At 34.9% G+C, this 25,212-nt stretch overlaps 1 protein-coding gene across 1 annotated transcript in view; it reads right to left on the reverse strand.

The window, feature by feature from the left end:
* LOC142341291 (uncharacterized) overlaps positions 1–25,212 on the reverse strand; it is a 151,955-nt gene that overhangs the window by 64,686 nt on the left and 62,057 nt on the right. Inside the window, exons 12-16 of the mRNA XM_075392210.1 lie at positions 21,169–21,281; positions 20,341–20,610; positions 17,189–17,461; positions 11,859–12,049; positions 8,421–8,596 (exon numbers count right to left, since the gene is read on the reverse strand). Of these exons, the coding sequence (XP_075248325.1) occupies positions 8,421–8,596; positions 11,859–12,049; positions 17,189–17,461; positions 20,341–20,610; positions 21,169–21,281 (1,023 nt within the window). The remainder of the gene's footprint in view (positions 1–8,420; positions 8,597–11,858; positions 12,050–17,188; positions 17,462–20,340; positions 20,611–21,168; positions 21,282–25,212) is intronic.

A 25,212-nucleotide genomic window follows, 5' to 3' on the forward strand; every position in this document is an offset into this window, starting at 1 on the left:
TTAATTTGGTGAAATGAAGATTTTATGCAAAATTGTACGTAACCTAATAAGTACAAAATATGGCTCAGAAAAACGAAGGAGAAACTTAAATATCACAAAATAACAATAAAGGGAACGTTCACTTAGGAAAGTTGCACAGAAAGATCGTGATATTTCTGTTAAGTTTGAAGTTTTGATGGTTATTTTTGGACAAAACGCTATTTTTCTATTGGTACATTAACTTAAAACAGGCGTTTATAGGCTTTTAATGGCTATTTTTTGTCAGTCTGTTCGGATTTTTACTCATACTTGATGATTATTGTCGAAATTCAGGAAATTATTTGTAATTTTGAGACCAATTTTGAGATTTTTACCGCTAATTTGTATCCAAAACGAGATACTTTTCAGCTTTTGTGGTTCAATTTGGGTAATTTGTCACAAGCTCTGGGCAATTTTTGGAATACCCTGGTCAATTTTGGGCAAAAAGTGACAAATTTGGGTCAATTTTGATCAAATACCAGATCAATTTATGCGAAATTTTAAAAATTTTTTGGCAAATTTTGACAATCTTTTACCAAAGGCGGGTGTTTTCATAATGAAACAGGGCCAAATCGGGAAAATTTTGGCTAAATTTGACCATTTTTTGATAACTTTGGGCTAATATGTCAATAATTCTTTGGGTCAAATCTAATAGTTACGGGTTGAATTTTTTTCGATTTTGTGTATAAAAGCAAAAATTGTGGTTAAAATTTACTAAATATAGTCAATTATTGGTTAATTTTAGGCAAATGTTGGAATAAAACCGATAAATTTGCATGAATTTTGGATAAAAATCGAAATATTTTGGTCAAAAATGGGAAAATTTAGGACCAAAGGGTCTAAAAGCGGGCAATTTTTAGGTAAAAATTGAAAAAAATTGGTCTAAATAGGTGAACTTTCGGACTATATGAGCTTAAATTGACAACTTTAAAGTATAATTTGGGCTTATTTTGTTGAAATTGAGCTAAAATTCAATTATTTACTCAAAACTGTGGTGAATTTAGGCAAAAACTCACAACCTCTACACCAAATGGGGCTAAATTCTTCAAAAATTTGATAGAATTTGAAAGTTTTTACTTTATTCTGATCCATTCTAGTAAAAAAAAATTGTGAATAATTGGCTAATTTTTGGATGAATTCTCACTAAATCTTGTTAATTTAGGCAAAAATAGGGAAAATAGGGCTAAAAATCTCATAAAACCAACTTTGTTTAACTCAAAACCACAAATTTTTAGAAATTCAGGGGCTAAATTGAGGCGTTATAGTGATTGCTGGGACTTTTGGTTAACAAAACAACGTTATTCGTAGCTATCAGAGTTAGTTATTAACTTTTAGAGACACTAATAGGTACACTATACATGTATAATGAAGCAGAACAACGTTAAACTAGGCTTGTTTGCATGCGGGTCAATTCGTTGTTGCAGTAATATGGGTTTGGAGAATGATAAGTTTAATAATTTAGACGATAAATCAAAAGTTAAGACGTTTAAGACACGCTAAAATTAAGTTACGGACAATATATGAGAACAAGATTAATGAATATGGGTGTATGAATTCGTATATAGGACTAGGGGGATAGTACTGTTCGTTATGCTAAGAGTATTAAAGATTTGGTTAAGTTGAAAACAATTATTTAGTCTAAAAGTAACATTAATGTGACCGGTCTTGTCTAATTTTGTGCTGGGGGATACAAAGACGTCTTTTTATGATACACAGTTATGTACTCACGTGTGCGCTTAAAAAACCAACCATAAGTGTCAAAAATCGGGTCCGAGAAGCAAAGAACCAGTGCTCAAAGTTACTACATCATTGGACTGTTCTTTTTTGGGGAGAACCCGTCCCTTTAGTCGGTCATAATTGAGAAGTTCAGAATCTGAGAACATCTCACACAGGTACTGGGATAGCGCACTATGTGGCCCTACCATAGAACCTGTGTGACCTCTGGGTTTTTGGTTTGGAAAACTAGCCACAAAAAGTCCACCAGGTCCCTAAACGTGTGAGCAACCGACGTTCTTTATTCCTCGTCGCACCAGTGTTTAGCTCTGATGTGGTAGGGATTTTATTTGCCCTATCTTAATTACCACACTAGAGCTAAACCAATATTATCATAGCGACCTCAATTTATTGCTAGAATAAGTCTCACTATTTGCTCACAATGTTCTTTGCTAATTTCCAAATCTAAGTGTTATTTGCAAAAAATAAAAATGATTAGATATAAAGATTAATTATTAAACAGATAGAAAGGATAGAGCACAATTTTGTGGTAAATTTTACTTGAAAATATGGTGGGGTATCTAATCAAAATCAAAAAATTAGATCCATCTCACTGCTGGTTGTGAATATTACTTTAAGTCTATTTTCGTTATGAAATCGGCAGGCTTACAGTCGCTGTTGTTATTCCCACTTAGCGGAGAAGTAGATGTTTCGCTCTTAGAGCACAAAGGGGAGGAGAGAGAGAGAGAGAGAAATTTTTAGTGGAAACTGAAGCGGCCTAAGTTGCGCTGGTTGAGTTGAGAACTGATTTCCTTCAGCAGCAAGCTCTAGGCTCGTGCGTGTTTATAATTGAGTCAACACGACTAAAAAATCACAAGACCTATGACTAGCTCCGAATCAATTCCTACGTCATTCGTGGAGCCGACTTTTATTCGTCTTTAGTCATATATTCGTTTCAGACTTGCTACTGTGAAGAGCGGCCTGGATAGCTTCAGTATCCTTCACTTAGCATGCGTATCAATAGCGGCAGTGAATCAGCTGGCATGGCTTTCTCTATAGTGTATTAAATAATACACAGCAGCATTTGGCTATGAATAATGTATTCATTCAATCAACGCATTTCACGCAGCATTGCTCTCTCTTAATTTTGGTAAGTTTAGACTAAGTCTAAAGTGTTCACAAAGTCGACGGTTAAATAATTATACTCCCTGTAGTATCGGTAATTGCGGCGGCAATTATCCAATTAGCAATACTACATCTTGCGTAAAAAAACTCTTTTTCTTTTCACCTGGTCACTCTATTTGCAAACGGACTGTACTTCATCTAAAAAACACTGATTTTCAGTAGTGATTTATGTCTGCATACAGCTAAAAGTAGACTGATATTTTATGTTCCTGCAAGGTGCATAGAGCAAAAAGTTTTGGCTAAAGAGTCAGCAAGACAAATATCAATTGGTTTTCAAATGTGAGTTTGAAGTCAAGATGAATTCCTAGACATCGGTTGTTGTGAACGGGTCTCGTAACGTTATTTTGATATAAAAAAATGGTGCGCATTCCTTGACAACAACTGTGGTGAATTGATTTCCGTGTATTATCTAAATTTGTCCTGTATTAACTTATAGAAGAACATTGTTCCCGATAAACCTATAGGCAGAGCTTACTAATTTCGTAAACGACATGGAGCACATCGCGTTTGACCGACCTCTACTCTTCTCAGGAAGTCCTTAAATTGGATACGAAAACTTTGAGGTCACAAAACATTACCCTGAGGAACATTTTTCTGACTAGAAGAATGGCGACAAATTTGAGCCAAATATTACGCACTGCATTATGCCTGTCAGAAAGAAGAAAAAACAGTAAATTATTACGCCAAAATTTTAAAGGAGTCTGACTTCTCAAGTCAACTGTTACGTGCAAAGGAATTGAGAGCTAATATAATGCCCGAAAAGGTTGCTGTAGATCTATTTTCCAGTTTTTAACTTTTTGCTTTTATGATATACAATTTAGGGGCGGTTGACAGTTTTTGGTTTGGATAATATTTTTTTTCTCTTTTTCTCTTCAACAGTTTGTTTCAGCTGAGATCTTTCATCAGTTTTATTAGGATAATTTTATAAGGATCTGCAAGTTAATTTATAATATGTAGATTAAATGAAATTAGGACGATAGATAGTCAAGATGGTTGTTTTTCTATCTTGACCAGATTGGTGCGCGCTAATGAACAATGGAAGACATAATCGTGAAAGCAATTATAGAAAAAGATTTGCAATTGCATACTTTCCAGCTTTCACAACCTATTCATTGACAAACCCTCTACAAATGTGGTTTATTGTTGTCTAATATATCGAGAGTTTATTTTTTTTCTTTCAACGAATCTGAAAACGATATATTCAATTTCATGCTTGATTGTTTCATTTTTACAGAAAATTTTCCGCCTATGAAATTGCTCTTTTGTGCAAAATTGTTGATTGAAATCGTGTTGGAAATACTCGTTTTATCAGTCATTTTGCATTTATCTTCAATCTGCGTTACTTAGGACTCTGCCAACCAAATTTAAATTGCATAAATTTCTTTTTTGGTTATATGTTCTGCTCTTTTTTCTCAATTTCAAGTAAAGAATCCTGCTAACTAATACCCAATAACCGAGTTCCAAATTACAAGATTGCAACGTTTTTTGAACATGTTTTTTAGCGGTTAGTTTCGCTGCTTTTCTGGTTATTGGAAGATGAGCCTGACGTTTTCAGTCAATCAAAAAGCCAAACTCAAAATCCTCATTAAATCTGAAGTTAAAAAAGTATCACACTTTTAAAAAAGATCAATCATTTCCTAAAAATAAGCAAGCTGTGATTGAAAATCTGAAGATGAGATTTGCTCTCCGTTTCGGTTAAAAAAATTCGAGAAAACAATTAATAAAAGTTTTCGTTTCGAGAAAAAAGTCACTGCGGATTATCGGGAAATATGATTGCTTTTATTGTAAGTTTATAAATTCAACTCAAAACATTTTCCGTAAAGGGTTCAAGTCCTTCAGATCAAAATATACTATGCGTCAACAAATAAGTCTTGCAGCGCAAAAAATGATGCTTAAAACAATATTTTACTCATTATTGATAGTTTAATGAAACTCATAAACTAATAATTAAAGTTAACGAAGGAAATTAAATTGCCCATCACTTTCAACAGTTTTCATTAATTGAAAAAAAAACACTGATTTTCACAAGTGATTTATGTCTGCATACAGCTAAAAGTATACTGATATTTTAAGGTCCTGCAAGGTGCATAGAGCAAAAAGTTTTGGCTAAAGAGTTAGCAAGACAAAGATCAATTGGTTTTCAAATGTGATTTTGAAATCAAGATGAATTCCTAGACATCGGTTGTTGTGAACGGGTCTCATAACGTTATTTTGATATAAAAAAACACGATGGTGCGCATTACTTGACAACAACTGTGGTGAATTGATTTCCGTGTATTTATCTAAATTTGTCCTGTATTAACTTCAAGAAGAACATTGTTCCCGATAAACCTATAGGCAGAGCTTACTAATTTCGTAAACGACATGGAGCACATCGCGTTTGACCGACCTCTACTCTTCTCAGGAAGTCCTTAAATTGGATACGAAAACTTTGAGGTCACAAAACATTACCCTGAGGAACATTTTTCTGACTAGAAGAATGGCGACAAATTTGAGCCAAATATTACGCAGTGCATTATGCCTGTCAGAAAAGAAGAAAAAACAGTAAATTATTACGCCAAAATTTTAAAGCAGTCTGACTTCTCAAGTCAACTGTTTCGTGCAAAGGAATTGAGAGCTAATACAATGCCCGAAATAGTTGCTGTAGATCTATTTTCCAGTTTTTAACTTTTTGCTTTTATGATATACAATTTAGGGGCGGTTGACAGTTTTTGGTTTGCATAATAAATTTTTTTTGTCTTTTTCTCTTCAACAGTTTGTTTCAGCTGAGATCCTTCATCAGTTGTATTAGAATAGTTGTATAAGGATCTGCAAGTTATATTATAATATGTAGATTAAATGAAATAAGGACGATAGATAGTCAAGATGGTTGTTTTTCTATCTTGGACAGATTGGTGCGCGCTAATGAACATTGGGAAGACATAATCGTGAAAGCAATTATAGAAAAAGATTTTCAATTGCATACTTTCCAGCTTTCACAATCCATTCATTGACAAACCCTCTACAAATGTGGTTTATTGTTGTCTAACATATCGAGAGTTTAATAATCCTGCTAACCAAGTAAATAATCCTGCTAACTAATACCCTATAACCGATTTCAAATTACAAGATTGCAACATTTTTTGAACATGATTTTTAGCGGTTAGTTTCGCTGCTTTTTTAGTTATTGGAAGATGAGCCTTACGTTTTCAGTCAATCAAAAAGCCAAACTCAAAATCTTCATTGAATTTGAAGTTAAAAAGGTGTCACACTTTTAAAAAAGATCAATCAATTCCTAAAAATAAGCAAGCTGTGATTGAAAATCTGAAGATGAGATTTGCTCTCCGTTTCGATAAAAAAATTCGAGAAAACAATTAATAATAGTTTTTGTTTCGAGAAAAAAGTCATTGCGGATTATCGGGAAATATGATTGCTTTTATTGTAAGTTTATAAAATCAACTCAAAACATTTTCCGTAAAGGGTTCAAGTCCTTCAGATCAAAATATACTATGCGTCAACAAATAAGTCTTGCAGCGCAAAAAATGATGCTTAAAACAATATTTTACTCATTATTGATAGTTTAATGAAACTCATAAACTAATTATTAAAGTTAACGAAGGAAATTAAATTGCCCATCACTTTCAACAGTTTTCATTAATTGAAAAAAAAACACTGATTTTCACAAGTGATTTATGTCTGCATACAGCTAAAAGTATACTGATATTTTAAGGTCCTGCAAGGTGCATAGAGCAAAAAGTTTTGGCTAAAGAGTTGGCAAGACAAAGATCAATTGGTTTTCAAATGTGAGTAATATTACGCACTGTGTTATGCGTGTCAGAAAGAAGAAAAAACAGTAAATTATTACGCCAAAATTTTAAAGGAGTCTGACTTCTCAAGTCAACTGTTACGTGCAAAGGAATTGAGAGCTAATATAATGCCCGAAAGGTTGCTGTAGATCTATTTTCCAGTTTTTAAATTTTTGCTTTTATAATATACAATTTAGGGGCGGTTGACAGTTTTTGGTTTGGATAATTTTTTTTTCTCTTTTTCTCTTCAACAGTTTGTTTCAGCTGAGATCTTTCATCAGTTGTATTAGGATAATTGTATAAGGATTTGCAAGTTATTTTATAATATGTAGATTAAATGAAATTAGGACGATAGATAGTCAAGATGGTTGTTTTTCTATCTTGGACAGATTGGTGCGCGCTAATGAATATTGGGAAGACATAATCGTGAATGTAATTATAGAAAAAGATTTGCAATTACATACTTTCCAGCTTTCACAATCTATTCATTGACAAACCCTCTACAAATGTGATTTATTGTTGTCTAATATATCGACAGTTTAATATTTTTCTTTCAACGAATAAAAAAACGATATATTCAATTTCATGCTCGATTGTTTCATTTTTACAGAAAATTTTCCGCCTATGAAATTGCTCTTTTGTGCAAAATTGTTGATTGAAATCGTGTTGGAAATAATCGTTTTATCAGTCATTTTGCATTTATCTTCAATCTGCGTTACTTAGAACTCTGCCAACCAAATTTAAATTGCATAATTTTCTTTTTTGGTTACAGGTTCTGCTCTTTTTTCTCATTTTCAAGTAAATAATCCTGCTAACTAATACCCAATAACCGATTTCCAAATTACAAGATTGCAACATTTTTTGAACCTGTTTTTTAGCATTTAGTTTCACTGCTTTTTTAGTTATTGGAAGATGAGCCTGACGTTTTCAGTCAATCAAAAAGCCAAACTCAAAATCTTCATTGAATCTGAAGTTAAAAAGGTGTCACACTTTTAAAAAAGATCAATCAATTCCTAAAAATAAGCAAGCTGTGATTGAAAATCTGAAGATGAGATTTGCTCTCCGTTTCGATTTAAAAAATTCGAGAAGACAATTAATAAAAGTTTTTGTTTCGAGAAAAAAGTCACTGCGGATTATCGGGAAATATGATTGCTTTTATTGTAAGTTTATGAAATCAACTCAAAGTCTTGCAGCGCAAAAAATGGTGCTTAAAACAATATTTTACTCATTATTGATAGTTAAATGAAATTTAGAGTTAAATGAAATAATTGAAGTTAACGAAAGAAAAGGAAATCAAAAAGTGCTCTTGAAGAAAAACATTTAAAAGATACAGAAAAATTTTTAAAAACTTTTTATAAACTGAGTTTTACGCCTCGGATGACTTTCAGGTTCTTGCTCTGGAACGACAGCAATCACTCCATTTCCGGTACATATTTCTCTGGGGCATGAGAGCTCACATGTAGGTCTTTTCTGCAATTAAATCTCAAAAGAATATTAATTAAACTTTTTAAATTGAAACACCGTCTCGAGATGAACCAACTTTTTACAAATTACAAATAGTTGGACCCCTGGAGCTCTGCGGGCGGTTCTAATAATTTTTTGTTTATCAGCATGAATTTTGCTCTTTCTGTAGCTTATTAAACCAATTAAATTGCCATTCAATTTCAACATTTTTCATTAATTAAAAAAAATAACTTAATGACTTAAAGAAAAACTAACGATGAAAGTGTAGGTTGTGTCTCGGGCAAGATTTTGAAATGTAGCATACGTGTCGCCTCTTGTGCATGCAATTTGCAACAAAAGAGAGGTTTGCAAATAAAATCGGATGTATTCACAAACTGAAGGTTTAGTTACTTCGATGTACACTTGGTTGCATCCAATTCTTGTCCGGGTAACTAAAACAGAATCCAAAACCTTCGCTATGAAAATTAAAAACTATAGAAGAACCAGATTGCGCATTTATGGTTATAATTCTCTGGATCAAATTAAAGTGATGTCGGTCGCAAAACTTTCTCTGATCAAACATTCTTGAACGCCAATTCCAAAAAAAAGACAGGACTCAATTTTTAACGAGGAATTCTTTTCTATACCAAAATCAATATTCGATAACCTTTTTTATACCACTTTTAAACTAAATTCATGAGAACTGGTTGATGGACACTCCCGCTGCGAAAAGCTTGCGGAGAATTGTCGTAATAATTTCAATTTTAGGGTTGAATGAACTGAATGCGCTAAAAAATGAATTTTCACCGCTTAAATACCACATATCTTCTATTCCTCATTGTACCGTACTCTGCGAAAGTACCGCCGCAAAAGCAAACAAGACTTTGAAAATGCTTCATACGTTTTTTGAGAGCAATTAAAAACCTTGTGCAAAATGCGATATGGGTAATTCCAAAAACTGCTAATTGTTTTAAATCCGCAATTAGTATCGAGAGGGACATTTCTGAAATTAAGCACCTATTAGGCGTTCTTTCATTTCAATATATTTGACACCATATCTTAGTTATTAAATGTTGCAATGTTGGAGAAAAATACCTCATGGAAATGAGTTACTTACCGGACCGAACTCCAAGTCAATATCAGTACTAGGCAAGTCTAAATCCAAGTCTTATTTCGTACTCCAGTACTGGGTAAGTCTAAATGCAAGTCTTACAAATCTGGCAAGCCTTAGCCCAGACTTGGATAACACCTGGAAGTTGATTCCCAAGCCACAACAAAATTTTCAAAATTTTACGATTGAAAATTCAAATTTCGAGAGTTTTTGTAACGTGCCATGATTTCCAGGTTTATGTTCAGCCCTTCTCCCGAGGTCTTGTAAACTGATACCAAGCTGGTACGAAAAGATAACATGCACAACTGTAGGATCCCGGGAGGTTCCAATGGGCCTTTTCAGCCGCTTTTTATCATTCCCAACGAGAATGCTCAACCGGTCTATGCTCGGCGACTATCAATGACGGTTGCTTATCAAGTCAGTATGTACGCTTCTATTGACTACGATTCCGCAGCAATGACGCTCAGAGGTACTAACTAGCAACCCAGTGATAATGGTAACTATTCTTTGAGCTCTGTACCTGCTTAATAATATAATAGGTCTCCGCAACAACCCAATTATGAAACCCAAGGGGAGAACAACTACCAAAATCCTGTTAATCGGAATGAGCAACCAATGAGAGCTGGCACCATGAATTGTAACACGTTGGCAATGCTGAATCAGCCTTGACAAATCTCATTAGTTAACGACGGCCATGGGGAGCAGAACCTAATACGGGGCCCAAAAATAGGGTTTACAACGGTCAGGGCAACTCCGACCACGGCCATAATGCTGCCCCATATAATCGTCCAACTAATTCCAGACAAGGTGGCCGACAAAGCGCTGGACTTCAACAGACACTTGACGGTACTGGGCGTCCTAAATCGGGTTTCCTGATTTTTGTACACCTCAAGCGGGCAATCTTAGAAATCAAGCAACCCCGAATTTCAAGAAAATGGATTGAATTTGAAGCATATTTGAGATCTTTTGATTATGTCCAGAATTTCTAATCAATGAAAAATTGTTTAAAAACACCACTGTAAAGGGTACCCACGAAGTTCAATCCAAAAAATGGTCCAACGGCGGGTTGGTTACAAACGGTATCAGTCCCGGAATGAATCACGTGTCACGATCCGCCAAAATAATGAAAATGGGCATACTTCGGCAATGGCAATGCCACACTATCAAATAAGACAGGAGCCCGTTCTACCCTCTGTTATTTTCAGTTGAGTCTTTCCAGTGGTCATTATGTAGAAGCAAAAAATAGACGCAGACATGTCGGTCCCAGCAAATGAAATGTGTCAAAAAACGCTTTGTTCGCTCAATGATATTTCCTAAGCTACTAATACAAAAACAATGGGACACTGTGTTATAAACCGTTTTAAAGCGTAGTTAATAAGGGTTTAATAGAAGGGTAATAAGAGCCAGGTCCCGTTCAATTTGACCCAATATTTATGGAGTTATTAAAGATTTGGCGCTGTGACACCAGAACACGTAGGTATGCCCGATGGCCTATCGCTAATAACACTTAGCTGAGTTGTTTGATCTAAACTAAAATTTGATATGAGTTGCTGTAATATTTGCTCGAACAGAAAAAAATATGGGTGGGCTTGCTTCGATCTGATTTCGTGGAGAAATTAAAGAACGAGTTTGAGGTATCTTGTTGAACCGGTTAAGCGGTAATTGCTAGCTAATATCTCATCAACTTCTAATTCAATTACAATGCGTTATATGTGGCTTTCAAGCGTAGTTAACAGCGGTTCTAATAACCTTGCCTGCGTTTAGGTTGACAAATTTTTTTCGGAGTAATTAAAAATTCGCCGCTGTGATAAGTTTGACGATTTTCCTATTTTTTTTGAAAATTTCCCTGTTTTTTTTTTCTGGCATTTTTTTTACTTACCTTTTTGGACCATTTCCTGGATTTTTTTGTCAATTTTCCGACTATTTTTGGACGATATTTCTAATTTTTTGTAGGTTTTTCAGACTGTTTTTGTACAATTTCTGACGATATTCCGACTATATTCCGCTTTTTTGACAATATTACGACTATTTTTGGAAGATATTCCGGCTTATTCCACGATTTATGGACTATTGTTGCACAATTCCCGGCTTTTTTGAAGATTTTCCGACTTGCCATTTATAATTGCCAAGTCTTAAATCAGAATTTGATTTAGACTTGACAAGTCTTATATCAGACTTGGATTTAGACTGCCAAGTGTAAAAAGATATGATCATAGCTCGGAATCAGTAATGAAATGAGACATGTAATTAGACTTGCCCAGTAGTGAAATTGACTTGGCGTTAGGTCCGGTTAGAACATGGAAAAGAGTGATAGAATTGAGTATTTTACTCAAAAAATCCAATGTTTATCACGTAATGAAGGTACCTGCTCTTTGACAACATTGATGCAGTTCCCGCATTCAAATATTTAATTAACTGAGAACCACATTTTTGACTCTGAAACCACGGATATCGTGATTTACTATGATGTAAATATTTTTTTCTGTTCAAAATAGTACCTTGCGTGAAAATCCTAAAAACCAATAACTTCTTCTAATTTTTTCCGTAAATTTTAATCAGTGTCACAGCACGTGAAATTCTTAAAAATAGGAAACTGAACTCACTTGTGGGTGGGTCTGATATGGTTTCCATTGCAAATGATAGTTGTGCACCTGAAACTCTGGCATATCCAGTGTAATCAACGTATGCCTGAGCTGTGGCTGTCACTCTCATGCCAGAACTCAATCCAGAGATAGAATGTTGAGATGATGTGCCAGAAATGTAACAAGTCGAAGTGCAACTGCCATAGTTTGATCTAGGAGCAAACAGATGGTTGAAAACAGTTCGACCTGACTTCCCTAATTCTTAGCCCATCAAGATTATCTACAACATTCCTCCTTTAAATTTAAGAGTCATGATGATTTAAGGGGTAGAAACTTTGTAAAATTAGGGTGTTATGGTGGGTAACGGGTGTCTAACGAGCAAAATTTTTATATGCAAATCAAAATCTCAGTTACCACATTACACAAGCTGCATGTCCATACGGAAAATATCTATTATCGGATCACCCCAGAGGATAAATAGGAAGAGATTTTTGTGGTCTCAAATATGTTTTTGCGTACTGCGTGCGTCCAATGGTGCGTATCTCTTTAATGCGTTCATGACCAGATTTGAATCAATTCTTAGGCATTGAGGTTTGGCACACAATTTTGATATGTATTCCATTTTTGCATAAATATCCTACGCTGATGGCTGAGTTGGTACAAATATTATCAAAAGAACACGGTCAATGGAATTTCTGGTTGAAACTGCTGCTATCTGTCAGTAAAATGCACATTTTTTGCAAATTCAACAGGGTTCTAAATTTACAGAATTAAAGCAGTCAAAGGCAAAATTATGGTTGCAACTTCTTCTCATGGTTCTGCTTTTTAAAACAGAAACTGAGTCCTATATAAAAACTTGCTCTTGAGTGAGTGATATAGTAAGAGTACTGAAATACTTATAAGCACAGTTGCTCTTGGAGTCTTTTCAATCCAAATATATTTGGGCATTCAATTTTTTTTTAATATTCACCCAGGATGAGGTCTCCGACCCAATACAGTTATTTGCCTGACCCCCTTGAGTCGCAGACAGGGGGGGGGGGGGGGGGGGGGGGGTCCACGGCGATCCAACTCAATGGTCTGGAAAAATGTTGAGTCGAGCCCTCCGTCTGGCCAATGGCACATTTTTGGTCTGTTGGGTCTGGCCAATACCCACAATTCGGGAACTTTGGTCTAGCCAATACCCACAAGTCGGTCTGGTCAATACCCATATTTTGCTCTTTTTAGTCTGTACTATGTCCACATTTTGGTCTGTTTGGTCTGGCCAATACCCACTATCAAGGCCTAGAAGTCGAGCCAAAAGAGAGCTGGTCCCCTATGAATTTTGTAAATGTGTGCTGCATCGACTGTTTTTCAAAATAATAGCCATTTTTCGGTAACCAACATCTACTTCTGGATGATAAGAGCCCTTTATTCAAATAAATTCTGAAATTTGCATTGATCTGTAAATCGACGTTTTTTTTCACTACTTTTTAAAATCTCATCAGAAAAAGGATATGAATAAATCATAAAGTTTATTGAATGTTTCTGCGCGTTTAAGTGGGTCTGGCAAATGTTCTGGCACAGGGTCTGTTCCAGACACTGGTTTGGACAGCGGTCTGGCTTAGGGTCTGTTGCGTTTGGACAATGGCCTGGACAACGGTCTGATCTAGGGTCTTTTCCCTCTGGCCCATGGTCTGGACAACGATCTGGTCTAAGTTCTGTTCATCCTAGACGATAGTAAGGACAAACTCTGTTCATTATGACCAAGGTTGGTCAAAGTTGTCTGGTTTTGGTCGATCCCTTTTTCTGGGTATGGTCTTTGTGCAACCCAATTGTCTGCAACCCAGGTCGGTCTGGCCGATACCTCTCTTGGGTAGCGAACCTCAATCTGGTCTTTCAAGCGTCCAAACTTGACTATGTCCAGGCCTCCACAGGTTCATTCCTGTTTCCAGACAGTGTAATTTGGAACGCTCGATGCCAGCCTTGTGCAGTTACGCTGGCTTGGACATAAGAAATAATTCTATGGGACCTCAACTTCGGTATGCTCTACTTTTATATCGAATAATCACCCAATAATCCTTACTCCTTTTTCCTGCATCAAATTACTGACAATTATCCCTTACCCCGGTGAAATACTGACGGTTGTTTTGCAAAAAATTTTGTGAAGAATATCGTGGACGATCTTGCGAATTAACTGCTTTACAAGATGTCTATTTTTTCATCAAAACTGCAAAACTCATGCAGTATAACTGTTAAAATCTTAAAAAATCTTCTCAGAAAGCACTTAAAAGATCTTCGTCAAAATTATGTAAAACAATTTAAGGTAAACGTCAAAACGGTTAGTAAGCCTAAAAATGAGAAATTCGCTATTCCACTATATAAAAATTCACTCTGTTTCCACAAAATGACATCAGGGTATCACGAAATTGTCCAGAGACAGTTTTTTTTCTTACCAACCTGATAAAACATAAAAACATAATACGCTTCTTTAGCCAGATAACTGCATGTCCGTCTTTTTTGTATATCAGAAATAGGAAAATTCCACTAGAAACCATTAAGAGCAAAAAAACACAAACTAACTTTTTTTCATTACTGACGAACTACTAAACTTTATGCCTCACCCCTTTCAATAGTTTTTAGGTGATAAAAATAGATCGACTAAAAAAATTGAGGAGCTGGCTTTCTAAATTGAGGAGCTGGCTTAATTTAAAATTAACTTCTAGTCACAAAAATTGGTTTTAATAGTTTCGTTAATTGTCCCATCTCTAAGCAAACAATGAAAAAGTGTGTTCTGCCAAAGTAAAAAAAATAGTTTTTTTTGCCAAAAATTGTTTAGTGTGTTGATGATTTCCTTAAAATTGAGAAAAAATTAGGCCTTAAATGCAAAAGAATCATGTTTGTTTCAGCGTAATCAGCTGTATGTGAATTTGGAGGATGTTGACAGTGATAAAGCAAGCATGTGCTAGTTCTTTTGTCGATGTTCGTTAATTTATTCCTTAGAAAAAATACACAAAAGTTTGAAATTCAAAATTTCATCAAAGGGTTAAGAAAAAGTGGTCACTTAAGAAAATCAAAGAGCTTCTGGTCAAGGAGTTTTTGAATTTTATCTATTCGAACTTTCTGATTTTTCTAAAGATACGAGTTTCAAAGCAGCGCAAAAAACCTCAAGGAAAAAACTGAACGCCATCTTGAAAATGATCTCGACTTTTTTCTTTCCCCGCTTTTCTTGTGCCTTTCTCGAGAAGTTTTTCTTGTAGTGTAAGTTTTCTTTAACTGTGTTCATTTTTCAATGAATTATATGTTTTAATATTGGCTTCACCATTTTTTAAATTAAAATTTGTGTCTTATAGTATAGAAGCTCTATTTTCCATAAGCGGCAAAAAAACATGCAAAACGTTTGTCTGTGGTTTAACAAGCTCAAAAAGATTTTTTACAGAATCTAAGAAATAAGCCCCCACGGAAACAAAATCTATTTTTAAACTTGAATTTTGCTTGCGTGACAATTTGTTTGATTGTGATAGCTTCATATCAAGTCTCAGAGGCTGCTAAGGAATGGCCAAACGCGCTAATTACGCAATTTGTTCACAGTCAATTTGGGGTTTCATTTCAGTGGAGGTTTATTTTCTTTCTAAAACAAAGGGGAGGTTTTTTCCGTGGGTTTTTTCAAGCCTAAACCACTCGTATAGAAACTTTGACATGGTAGATAATTCCGCTGTGCGCTTATGGAGGATATGTTATCAAAGAACTTCCACTAATAAAAATTTGTATGGAGCTCTCATTTTCTACACAATTCTAGTGTGCTTTATAAATCCTGTTTATTCTGAGCCACTTTTGTGGGGGAGAAACTATATAGTCCAAAGGCTTTTTGATCACTCAATTTCGGGCGATCGATATAATCATTGAAGAGGGTTGCGAGTAGTATCATTAGAAAATCCGTTCAACGTAGAATGTTTAACTAAATATATATTTTTGCTCTTCGTTTCTTCCACGGAGTTATTTATTTTAGTAAACATTTGAATGATTTTCGTTGTTATTGTTCTTATTTTCCATATTTTCATGCTTTTTTATTTTGCCAATTTTGCCAAAAAATGTGTTAAATGTTTTCGAAAAGTAGTATTGTTGGTTTTAACTCTAAAAACAGAAAAGTTTCGTTGAAATATTTGGAGCCATTTTTGCTGGAACGGTTGCTTAATTTTTCAAAATTTAGCGTTTTTTTTCATCCAAAGAGGAACAAATGAAGCTTTTCAGTCCACTTGGTTTAGAATGGCCGAATTGGTACATATAAAAACTGCTGACAAATATTCGTTACCTCCAAAGAGGGCATGTTCCACTTGTGCATTCTTTGAGAAAGTTCCTGAGTTTACATTTTGCCGGTGTGTTGCTATTTTATCTCACTAATTAAGCAAAGTGCATTGTTTGTTTTTGATGTGTTGACTTTTTCATATCCATAACATTTAGAGCAAAGTGTTCTCAATGGACGAACCGCAACAGCAAGGCTAATTATGGTCAAATCATTAATTTTACAGTTCAAAAATTAGTTTGCATGCTTTGTTTTTTATGTTAATTACAGAACAGTGCAATCCACATCGCAATTTACAATGACACGCTCGATTGGTTTTTATGAAGTTTCAAAAATAATTAAGTTTTCGAGTAAAGGCTTATGGTTTTTTTTTAACTTTAAAAATTTACTGTGTTCAAAATAAACAATGATTTAATGAGATCTGCCTCTTTTTCCACTTTTTTTGTCAACTTGTTGCTTAATGTCAGAAAAATAGGTTGAATTGTCTTTCCAATGGATAGAAGTTCGATTTCTATTGGCGTTTATAAACCAATTATTTTTGAACAAAATTTGATTTTTCTAAAGTTTTCTCTCTTCCTCATTTTGGAAGACAATTAAGCCAAAATTGTGGATAAGCGCGGTCGGAACAATATGTGCAAACCCACATTACCGATTCTCGTTGTTTGATTTATGAAGTCAAAGCTCCAAGGTATGAAAATTCCATGGTCAAAGCTTTTTGTCAACCCGGTTTTATTTCTCATAGCAGTAAAACGTCTCTCCTTTACGGTATTTGTTCTGAATTCTTAGGGAGCAAAGGAGCAAATGTCACAAGCGAATTTTCATTACCAATTTTTTAGATTCTCAATGCTCAATGATTAGCAACTAAATTGGTTCGCGCGTTTAGAAGTCCCCGCTCCCGGGCGCTTGCCCCCCCCCCCCCCCCCGTTATCCACAATTTGATGGAAACGACAGGACAATTTACTAATGGGGCATTCAAAAGGAGCAGAAAAAAGTTTTAGCTGTAGCTTAAAAATCCCTCGGAGCGCTTTGCTAAATTTTTGCTTTAAGCGCGAGCGTTGAAAAGTTCACTTACGTAATCGACAGTCCGTGCCTTATACCGGCTACAGTAATTACGAAGGCAATACTTGTCGTAGTGGGTGTTACAGTTCCCAAAATTGGTTGTGCAGGATTAGTTATCTCCACAATTGTCAAAAGTCCGCCCCCTAGTCGTGAGTATCCCGAATAATGGACGTATGCCTGGACTGTTATGGTGACTTTGGTTCCAGGAGAGATGCTCGTTATTGCGTACGAGGTCGTAGCTGGATTTGTGACGTCACAAGACGGTGAGCAGCTGCCAGTCGAAGAGCTGGAAGAACGATGATTAGATATTTGTACTAGAAACTCGGAAATTTATTTTAATTTATCAATCATTTTTGGTACCAAAAAGCTACGTACAGCATGATTTCTGCTTTTAAAGCATGATTCGTGCTTCATACGCATGATTTGCGACAAGACGTGAAAAAAGGTGTGAAATTTAGAAGTTTTAAGAGATATTTCATTCTCACTTTCTCCGCTTAAACAGAAAAGATGGTTAAACCGCTTTGTTCTTATACCGTTTGCCAAGTTGTTACGCTAAGAGATGTCGGATTTTCATGGTCTAAAATACAAAAGCAACTCAAATTAAAATCAAGATCCAGTGCAGAGTATGCATACAACCGTTACCTGAAAACAACAGTTTCGAGGCCCAAAAATCGAGCGGAAGACCCCCCAAAGTGTCAAAAAAAAATCAGAAAAAAAGTGATTTGCCGATGTTTTGAAAGATCCCAAAAACTCACTGGAGCGAATTCGTGCGGCTCATAACGCTTTCTCTTGCTACGATACAATTTCCAGAGGTACAGTTAGAAGAATTCTCAAAAATATGGCGTTTTTTCAAGAAATGCTGCAAAAAAAGTCAGTTTGAAGAATAAAAGCAATTGTTTTCGTTCAATATGGTGTATCAATATGCTCAAGAAGCCGTTCTCTTTCTGGCAGAATGCGGTTTTTACTGATGAAACAAGGGTGCGCATCTCCAGCGACGGAATTGTTAGAGTTTTTCGAAGGAATGGAACGAGATTTTTTGGAAAAAACACAAAAAATTTGAGTTCGTGAGTTCGGACAAACAATCACTTATTTTTTGGGGTGCAATACGATCAGATGGACATATATTTATTGTTCTCTCTGAAGACACGCTTGTCTTTTTCTTTAAAAAAAGCTGTAAAATGTATGTGCGGTGTTCCGCCTTCAGTTAATATTGAATGTGTAGTGTTGGTGGTGTTGCATGTAGTGTCCTTGTCATGGTGTTTATGAAAGTGGACAAATATACAATTGTCCAAGGAGGAGATTTTGTTGGTGGCCTGTAGTTGATGAGTTTCTCCAACAAGTTGCTAATGATGACGTTTGGGTTCCCAAAACGCGGTTTCAACTCGTTTATTGCATACTTGTATAGGTGTCCGCTGCAGGCAAATCCTTCAATTGCTGTTTTGGCTTTTCCAATCAAAATTCCCTGTAGATAGGCCATCTTCTGTATATCATTGAGATGAGTATCTCCAATCATGAAGCTGAAACGGCTGTACCAATCTGCCCATTTGCTCGGGTCACCGTTGAACTTCTGAAGATCCATGTTTGGAAGAGCTTCCACATATGGCGTATAGAATGGAACTGGTTGTGATAACGTTGTTGACAATTGCTGTCGTTGTACTGCTGACTGAGTGAATGTTTCTGTGTCTCCCATTCCAGTTACTCTGTTCTGCTGGTCGTTTAGGCTGCTTGAGTGAGCTAGTCTATCATAGCAAAAGCTGTTGATGTTGTCACGTTGAGAAGAATTGCTGGTTTCTGGTTGTTCGTTGCGTAAGCTTCTGTTAAAGCATGTTTGCTGTTGTCCAATTGCTCTAGTGTTGATGTTGTTGTTGTTGGATATTGAGTTATCCACTGTGAAATTGGCTGCTACTGTTGTCTTGTTGTTGTCTTGTGTGTTGAAGTTTGTTGTGGTGTTTTCTTGCGAAGTGTGATTCTGAAATTTAATTATCATGTCATCGATGTTGTTCCAGGTGTCAGTGATTTGCCGATGTACTCCTCGTGCTGATCTTCATCAAGTTGCGAAATCAACTCATAACCTGTTTCTTCGAACTCCGAAAATGTTTCCGCTGCCTTTTCATGAACGTCCGTTGCTGCATTTATGTTCCCACTGTCAATCAATTTGCTCATTGTTCGCAGGTTCTTCGCAATTTTTCCCCCATCACCCTGACTTTTGCTTTCAAAACGGGTGGTTGCATGGTTTTGTTTGGCATTGCTGTCAGTGGTTTGTAATCTGCTTTGTTTTGTGTTGTTGAAATGTTGACTGCGCTGGGGGGTCTTTATTGTCCGGTGGGGGGTCTTGGTCTTTGCGGTTGATTCGTGGTCTTTGTCTTTGCCTTTGCCCTTGCCTTTGCCTTGAAGTTAAGCGTTCGAGCTTGGTTGGGGGGGCACCAGAAAAAACTGTTCGGTGTTCGGCCTTCAGTTAATTTTGAATGTGTAGTGCTGGTGGTGCTGCGGCCGGACGTCAGAGAAGCAAACTAATCAGCATGCTTCACTGACGCCAGTGTTGTTGGTGTTTCAAAAAAGTCTTTTGAGTTATAGTTAATTTGGCACGATATGCCTGGGCTACCCTTTGTCCACTGTTGTTCCTTGTCAACAGTTAAAACTTTCGAGAGATTTGCTTCACAAATCTTTTTTTGTTACCATGAAAGAGTCATCCATTTCCTAACCATTGAATTACATCTATATAATCAACATTATGGCTTGGTGTTTCTTAAAGTTACAGTTTTTAGCACGTGCCTGCTGGTACCATGTACATGCAAAATTTTATAACCATAACATAAGTTTGGTTAAACATTTACTTTTAACAATCACTTTAAAACATGAAAAGTTTGGTCCTTAAAATACTAGTAAAAATAATTTCTAAATCCTTGTACTTGCCTTCTATTGGAACACGTTAATGTAATTTGATCATTTCTAGTTATTTTCTCCTCAATCTTTTTTTTTGTCGTTAAAAAACCTTGTTTCTTTTCCGGTTTCTATTAGCAATTTCTTCCACTTTTTCGAGTTGAATTTATCGCGAGTTGAATGCCTCTGAACTTATTTAGTTTTGAGTGAAAAAAATAAATTTTAATACTAAGTAAATTAAGATTTTTATGTTATTTTGTTGAAAATGAAAACAGTGGATCCTACCTTATTACCCACCCATGTACAATTCCAACAGCACTATATCCAATAGCAACAGATGTAGTTGTAACAACAGATGAACCCACTTGGGTCGGTGTCTCTGGGTACATAATTTGGTAGAAAGTTCTAGAAGAACCAGTTTTCCTCGCTAGATTGGCGTATTCCACATAAGCGTATAGAGACACCTGGAGTAATGTCCCTGGATTTATTGATGTGATTGTTTTAGAGGTCGAAGTTTCATCACAAGCATTTGGAGTGCAGCTGCCGGCGTTTGAACTAGATAAGGCAACAGAAAATTATATAAATCAGCCATCAGTACAGTAACTTTCAAATGAATCAATCCATCAATATTTTTCCAGGACGGTTTCGACAAATTTGTGGCCTCAATTTTCTCTGGAAATATTTGCACTTTTCCGTTCGTTTCGAGGAAAACATTTGCTTCACTTACTACATTTTTTTCATTGCAAAAATTTTATTGTAATTAATTCTCATTTATTTGGTTTATTTAATTGCTTCGGGCACAATTAAAGCAGAAGTAAAAATGGTCAACAACCCGAATGATTGGCGAACGGAAAATCTAGTTCCCGCTACCTTTAGAACACTCAACTTTTTCCGTCAAAAGACACTAATATAGTTATAAGCATGCAAACACTAATTTAAATCGCTTGAAGATTATCAGTTACTTGAGCCAGTTTTTTCTTAAAGCCGGGATGCCAGTCACAACTCTGCTGATAATCATAAACTATCGCTCAAATAATGAGACAAAAATGTGTTTCTTCCGTTCTTCCAGTTGTCACACATAGTCATATTTGTTCCCCAAAATTTATTGCATACTTGATTAGCCATCCGTGATTGGTACCCACAACTGAGTAAGAGAATGTGATTGTAGTGGTGGTCAAACTCACAGATCCATAGCTCGGCTGTTCAGGATATGTCACCTCCACAAACTGAAACCAGGCCTTCGATTTAATATTGCGAAATAAAGAGTTTTTGCGCAGCTTCAATCTGTGGGACATGGGAAATGGCGTTGTTGTCTTGATTTTATATGATCTACAAAAAACTCGGTAAAAGGCGTACGCACATAATGTTCCAACCCCGCTCATCCACCTTATTGACTTAATTGGCTACCAAATGACGAAGAGAAAGAAATCTTTCAAAAACGTCCGTATCGTTCGATAAACCACTAGTGGAATACAATAAGCTCACGCCACTAGAGGGCCGATGAAACTTGTTGTTAATAGGATTACTAGAAAAGGCAATAATTAATCCGACCCCTCTTGAGGGGGGGGGGGGGGGGGGGTAGGAACTATATACTAAAATGGGTTTTTTGTCAAGACAATTTTGGCCCAATGATATATTCATCGTACAAAGTTCAGACTGGTACCATTAGAAAGTTTGTCCAGCGTAGAGTATAGATTTAAAAAGATTTTTTTAATTTTCATTTTCAACAGGGAGTTATCGAGGTTTAAACTTCTGAGAAATTTAGCGTGAATTCCGTTGTTTTTTTTTTCACAATTTCCGGAATTTTTGACTAAAACGTCGCCGATTTTGCTAAACTTTGTTTAGAATTGTAAAGAATAGAATTGTTGATTTTATTTTTAAAGTCAAAACAATATTTTCGAGTTTTTATTAAATTTTTTGTCGAAAATGCTGGCTAAATGATTAAATTTGCAGGAGGTGCACACCCAAACACCACTAACACAATCTCTACAATCTTTGTAGACACAAGAGGGGCTATTTCTACTTTAACTTCCGTTAAGAGTGCTCTGTAAATCAAAATGTTTGCCGTTTTTTCTAACTTTTACTCGTTGATTATCAAAACGCATCATTTGTTTTTGATTTTTTAACTAACAATTTATCTATATCTATAACATTTGAATATTTAGTGTTCCAAATGGGCAAACAACATTATTAGGGCTAGTTTTGGACCAATCTTAGACTGTTACAATTCAACAAGAATCCGGATTGTAATCAGTCGGTCTTTTTTCTTAGTAAATCGATCTTTTTTATATTAATTAAAAAACAGAACATTTCAAATCAAAGCTCAGTAGTGATAGGTCTAATTGGCTTCCTAAGCAATTCCCAAATAATTAATTTAGTCTTTTACTTGAAAGCTTATGTGCGTTTTGACTTTTAAAAATGTTTGATTTTAAAATAAAAAACTTGCTTATTGAACTTTGCCTCCGTTTTTTTTCTTAATTTGGTCTGCAATGAAAGAATGCTTCTTCCTTCTACTGATATCAAATTCAGTCTTTATTGCGGTGTCACACTTTAAATTAACTTTTTCTGGCTTTGATAGTACTAGATTTCACATTTCTTTTATTTTTATGTTTTTGCCTCATTTTTCGCGTTTTCTAGTTTTGTCACATTATCACAAATTGACAGTTCATATATCACATTTTTGGCGTTCAAAGAAGGCACAATTGATAACAATAAAATTCTTAAGGATAAAAATTTTGTTTTTAATGGCTCCAACTACTTCTTTGAAGAATTTAAATGAACTTGTCGATTTAGTCGTGTGAAATTTTCTGTTAATTACAGGTTTCATTGGTGTTTAAGGAGAAATTAGTTGAACCAATTTTCTGATATTTGTAGATAGCTGATGGTTTTCATGACTTTGAAAACAACTGTTTTCCAAAAATAAAAAAAAAACTTTCTTGTTTTTGTAATCATGTTTTTAAAGAATTCGTTATGACTTTACTGTCTTCGACACGGTTTCTTCACAAAAAAAAGAAAATTAATTTTTGATTTTTGTCATATTTGACGTTCTTCTTGTTAGACATAAGACATATTCTGAATAATTGCAGGTCTGAGGGGCTTCCTTAGGACAAAGAAATGAACCTATTTAATTATTTAATTTTGTAAGTATTGACTTTGGAATTATTTTGTTTCGAAAAAAAAACAAAAGCTTTACCAAATTTTGCCCTATTTTCTTTTTTGTCTAATTGTTACCTGGTCTCTTTAATAAGAGGTCAAATACTAAAATATTGCATCAAACATAATTTTAGGGCTAAAATATGGCTTTACGGCTTCGACAGCTTTTTCTGGTTAATTTTAAATGAGTTTTTTTGTTATCTTTTTGTTTTTCTTTTTTTATCCTCATCAAAAATTTTCTCAAGGACAAGTCTTGACCGTCAACTGTAAAAACGTTGGTAAGTGTAAAGCTTTGCGATGTATTAGGTGATTTCTAATGGTTTTCATCTCTTTGAAAATAATTGTTTTAAAAAAAATAAACGAATTTTTCAACTTTACTGTTTTTGTTCTTTTTGTCTAATTGTTACCAAGCCTTGTTATGAACTGGTCACAAAACTTTTCTGCAAAATTTGAAGTTAATTTAGTTCGTTTCAGATTTATCTGACGCTATATTGACTTTGTTATTAGGTTTTGTTTTTTAAAACGGACATCAAATTTTTGATGCAATTAATGTTTGTTGTCTTTGTTTGATTTTGTTGATCTTCTTGATTCGTTTTTCTTAATGTTGTTATATTTCATCAATCAATTTTGTCATTTAATAATCATGCATCATTTTGTTTTACTCCACTGAGTTGTTTACTTTGGAGGCTATATTTTTGCTCAAGCTTTTTTAAAAAAAAATACTTTAATTTTTTGGATTTTTCTAACTGCTCCTGATTTGGTCGACAGTTAACTGTTATTTTTAGAATTTAGAAAGAAGACAAAAATCATCTGAAATGTACAAATCCATAAAAAGAATCATGAATTTTTTTTTTGAAATCGCGTAATTACAGTAGTAACAAAGCAAAGAATTAAATAGTTTAAACTAAAACTGTTATAAAGAATGTGCTATAGCTCACTGGAAACGAATCTGGCTTGTTTTTATAGAGATTCAGCTACTTGTCAATCTCAAATACATAGCAGACACACCATTTTTACAAAAAAAAAGATCGAGCAAAATCAAAACACCTCAGGAAGTTAATTTGGCATGCTAATAATGAGACCAAGTCATGAGACTACAAAATAAGAGCAATTACAGGCAGCAGCAAAAACTTCACAAAGAATTTTAAGACACCACGTAATCAAGGCACTATAATCAGTTGAACATCAACGGTTCTTCCTTATAAATGGACTACATAGAAATAACAGGAAAAAGGAAACAAAAATTAAACAAGTTTGAAATACTACATTTTGTTTTAAAAGTAAAGGGTAGCGTAAAAACAATCAGTGAAAACATATAAACAACCAAAAATTTTTTAAATCAACAAAACTAGTTGAAACTTCCAATTAGTCAGATTTAGTTACAGGGTGACGAACATCAATGCAAAAAAAAGGCCGTTGAAAAAATCTTTTAAAAATGTTAATGGAAAAGTTATCAAAACAAATAGCTTTAAACTAAAATCTTCGAATAATTTGAGTTATACGTCCTGGTAGAGCAAAATAGTTTTATTTTTATTAGGTATATGTGGTACAATAACAACAAAAAGGACGATAATAAGAGGCGAAAATTTCCAAAATTCAAAAACATTGCGAGAGAACTTTTTCTTTCTTCAGTTGGATGCTTTCCTTCACTAGAATTCGTAAATTGTCAGATATTTTGACAGGGAAAAAAATTGAACCAAATGAGCAATTTTGCTCAAATTTTTTAAAAAAAAGAAAACTCGTAGTATTGGAACAAAGAAACCCTTAGTTCAATTAAAAAAACCCTGACAGACATTAATTCATTGCTCACAGGATATGGCATTCCGCTTTTTTATTCAGGACTAAATGAAAAAGATGAGAAAATTAGGATAATTATTGGCAAATTTCAAAAACTCATTGACGTTTTCTCTGGAAAAAAACCAAATTCATGAAAGACATTAGATAAATACTTAAATTTCCCTTATACCTCTTGTAAAACCAGATGGAGATTTGAATAGCTGGACT

The sequence above is a fragment of the Convolutriloba macropyga genome, chromosome 6 (assembly GCF_964194025.1).
Source record: "Convolutriloba macropyga chromosome 6, txConMacr16.3, whole genome shotgun sequence".
In the NCBI taxonomy this organism is placed as follows: domain Eukaryota; kingdom Metazoa; phylum Xenacoelomorpha; order Acoela; family Convolutidae; genus Convolutriloba; species Convolutriloba macropyga.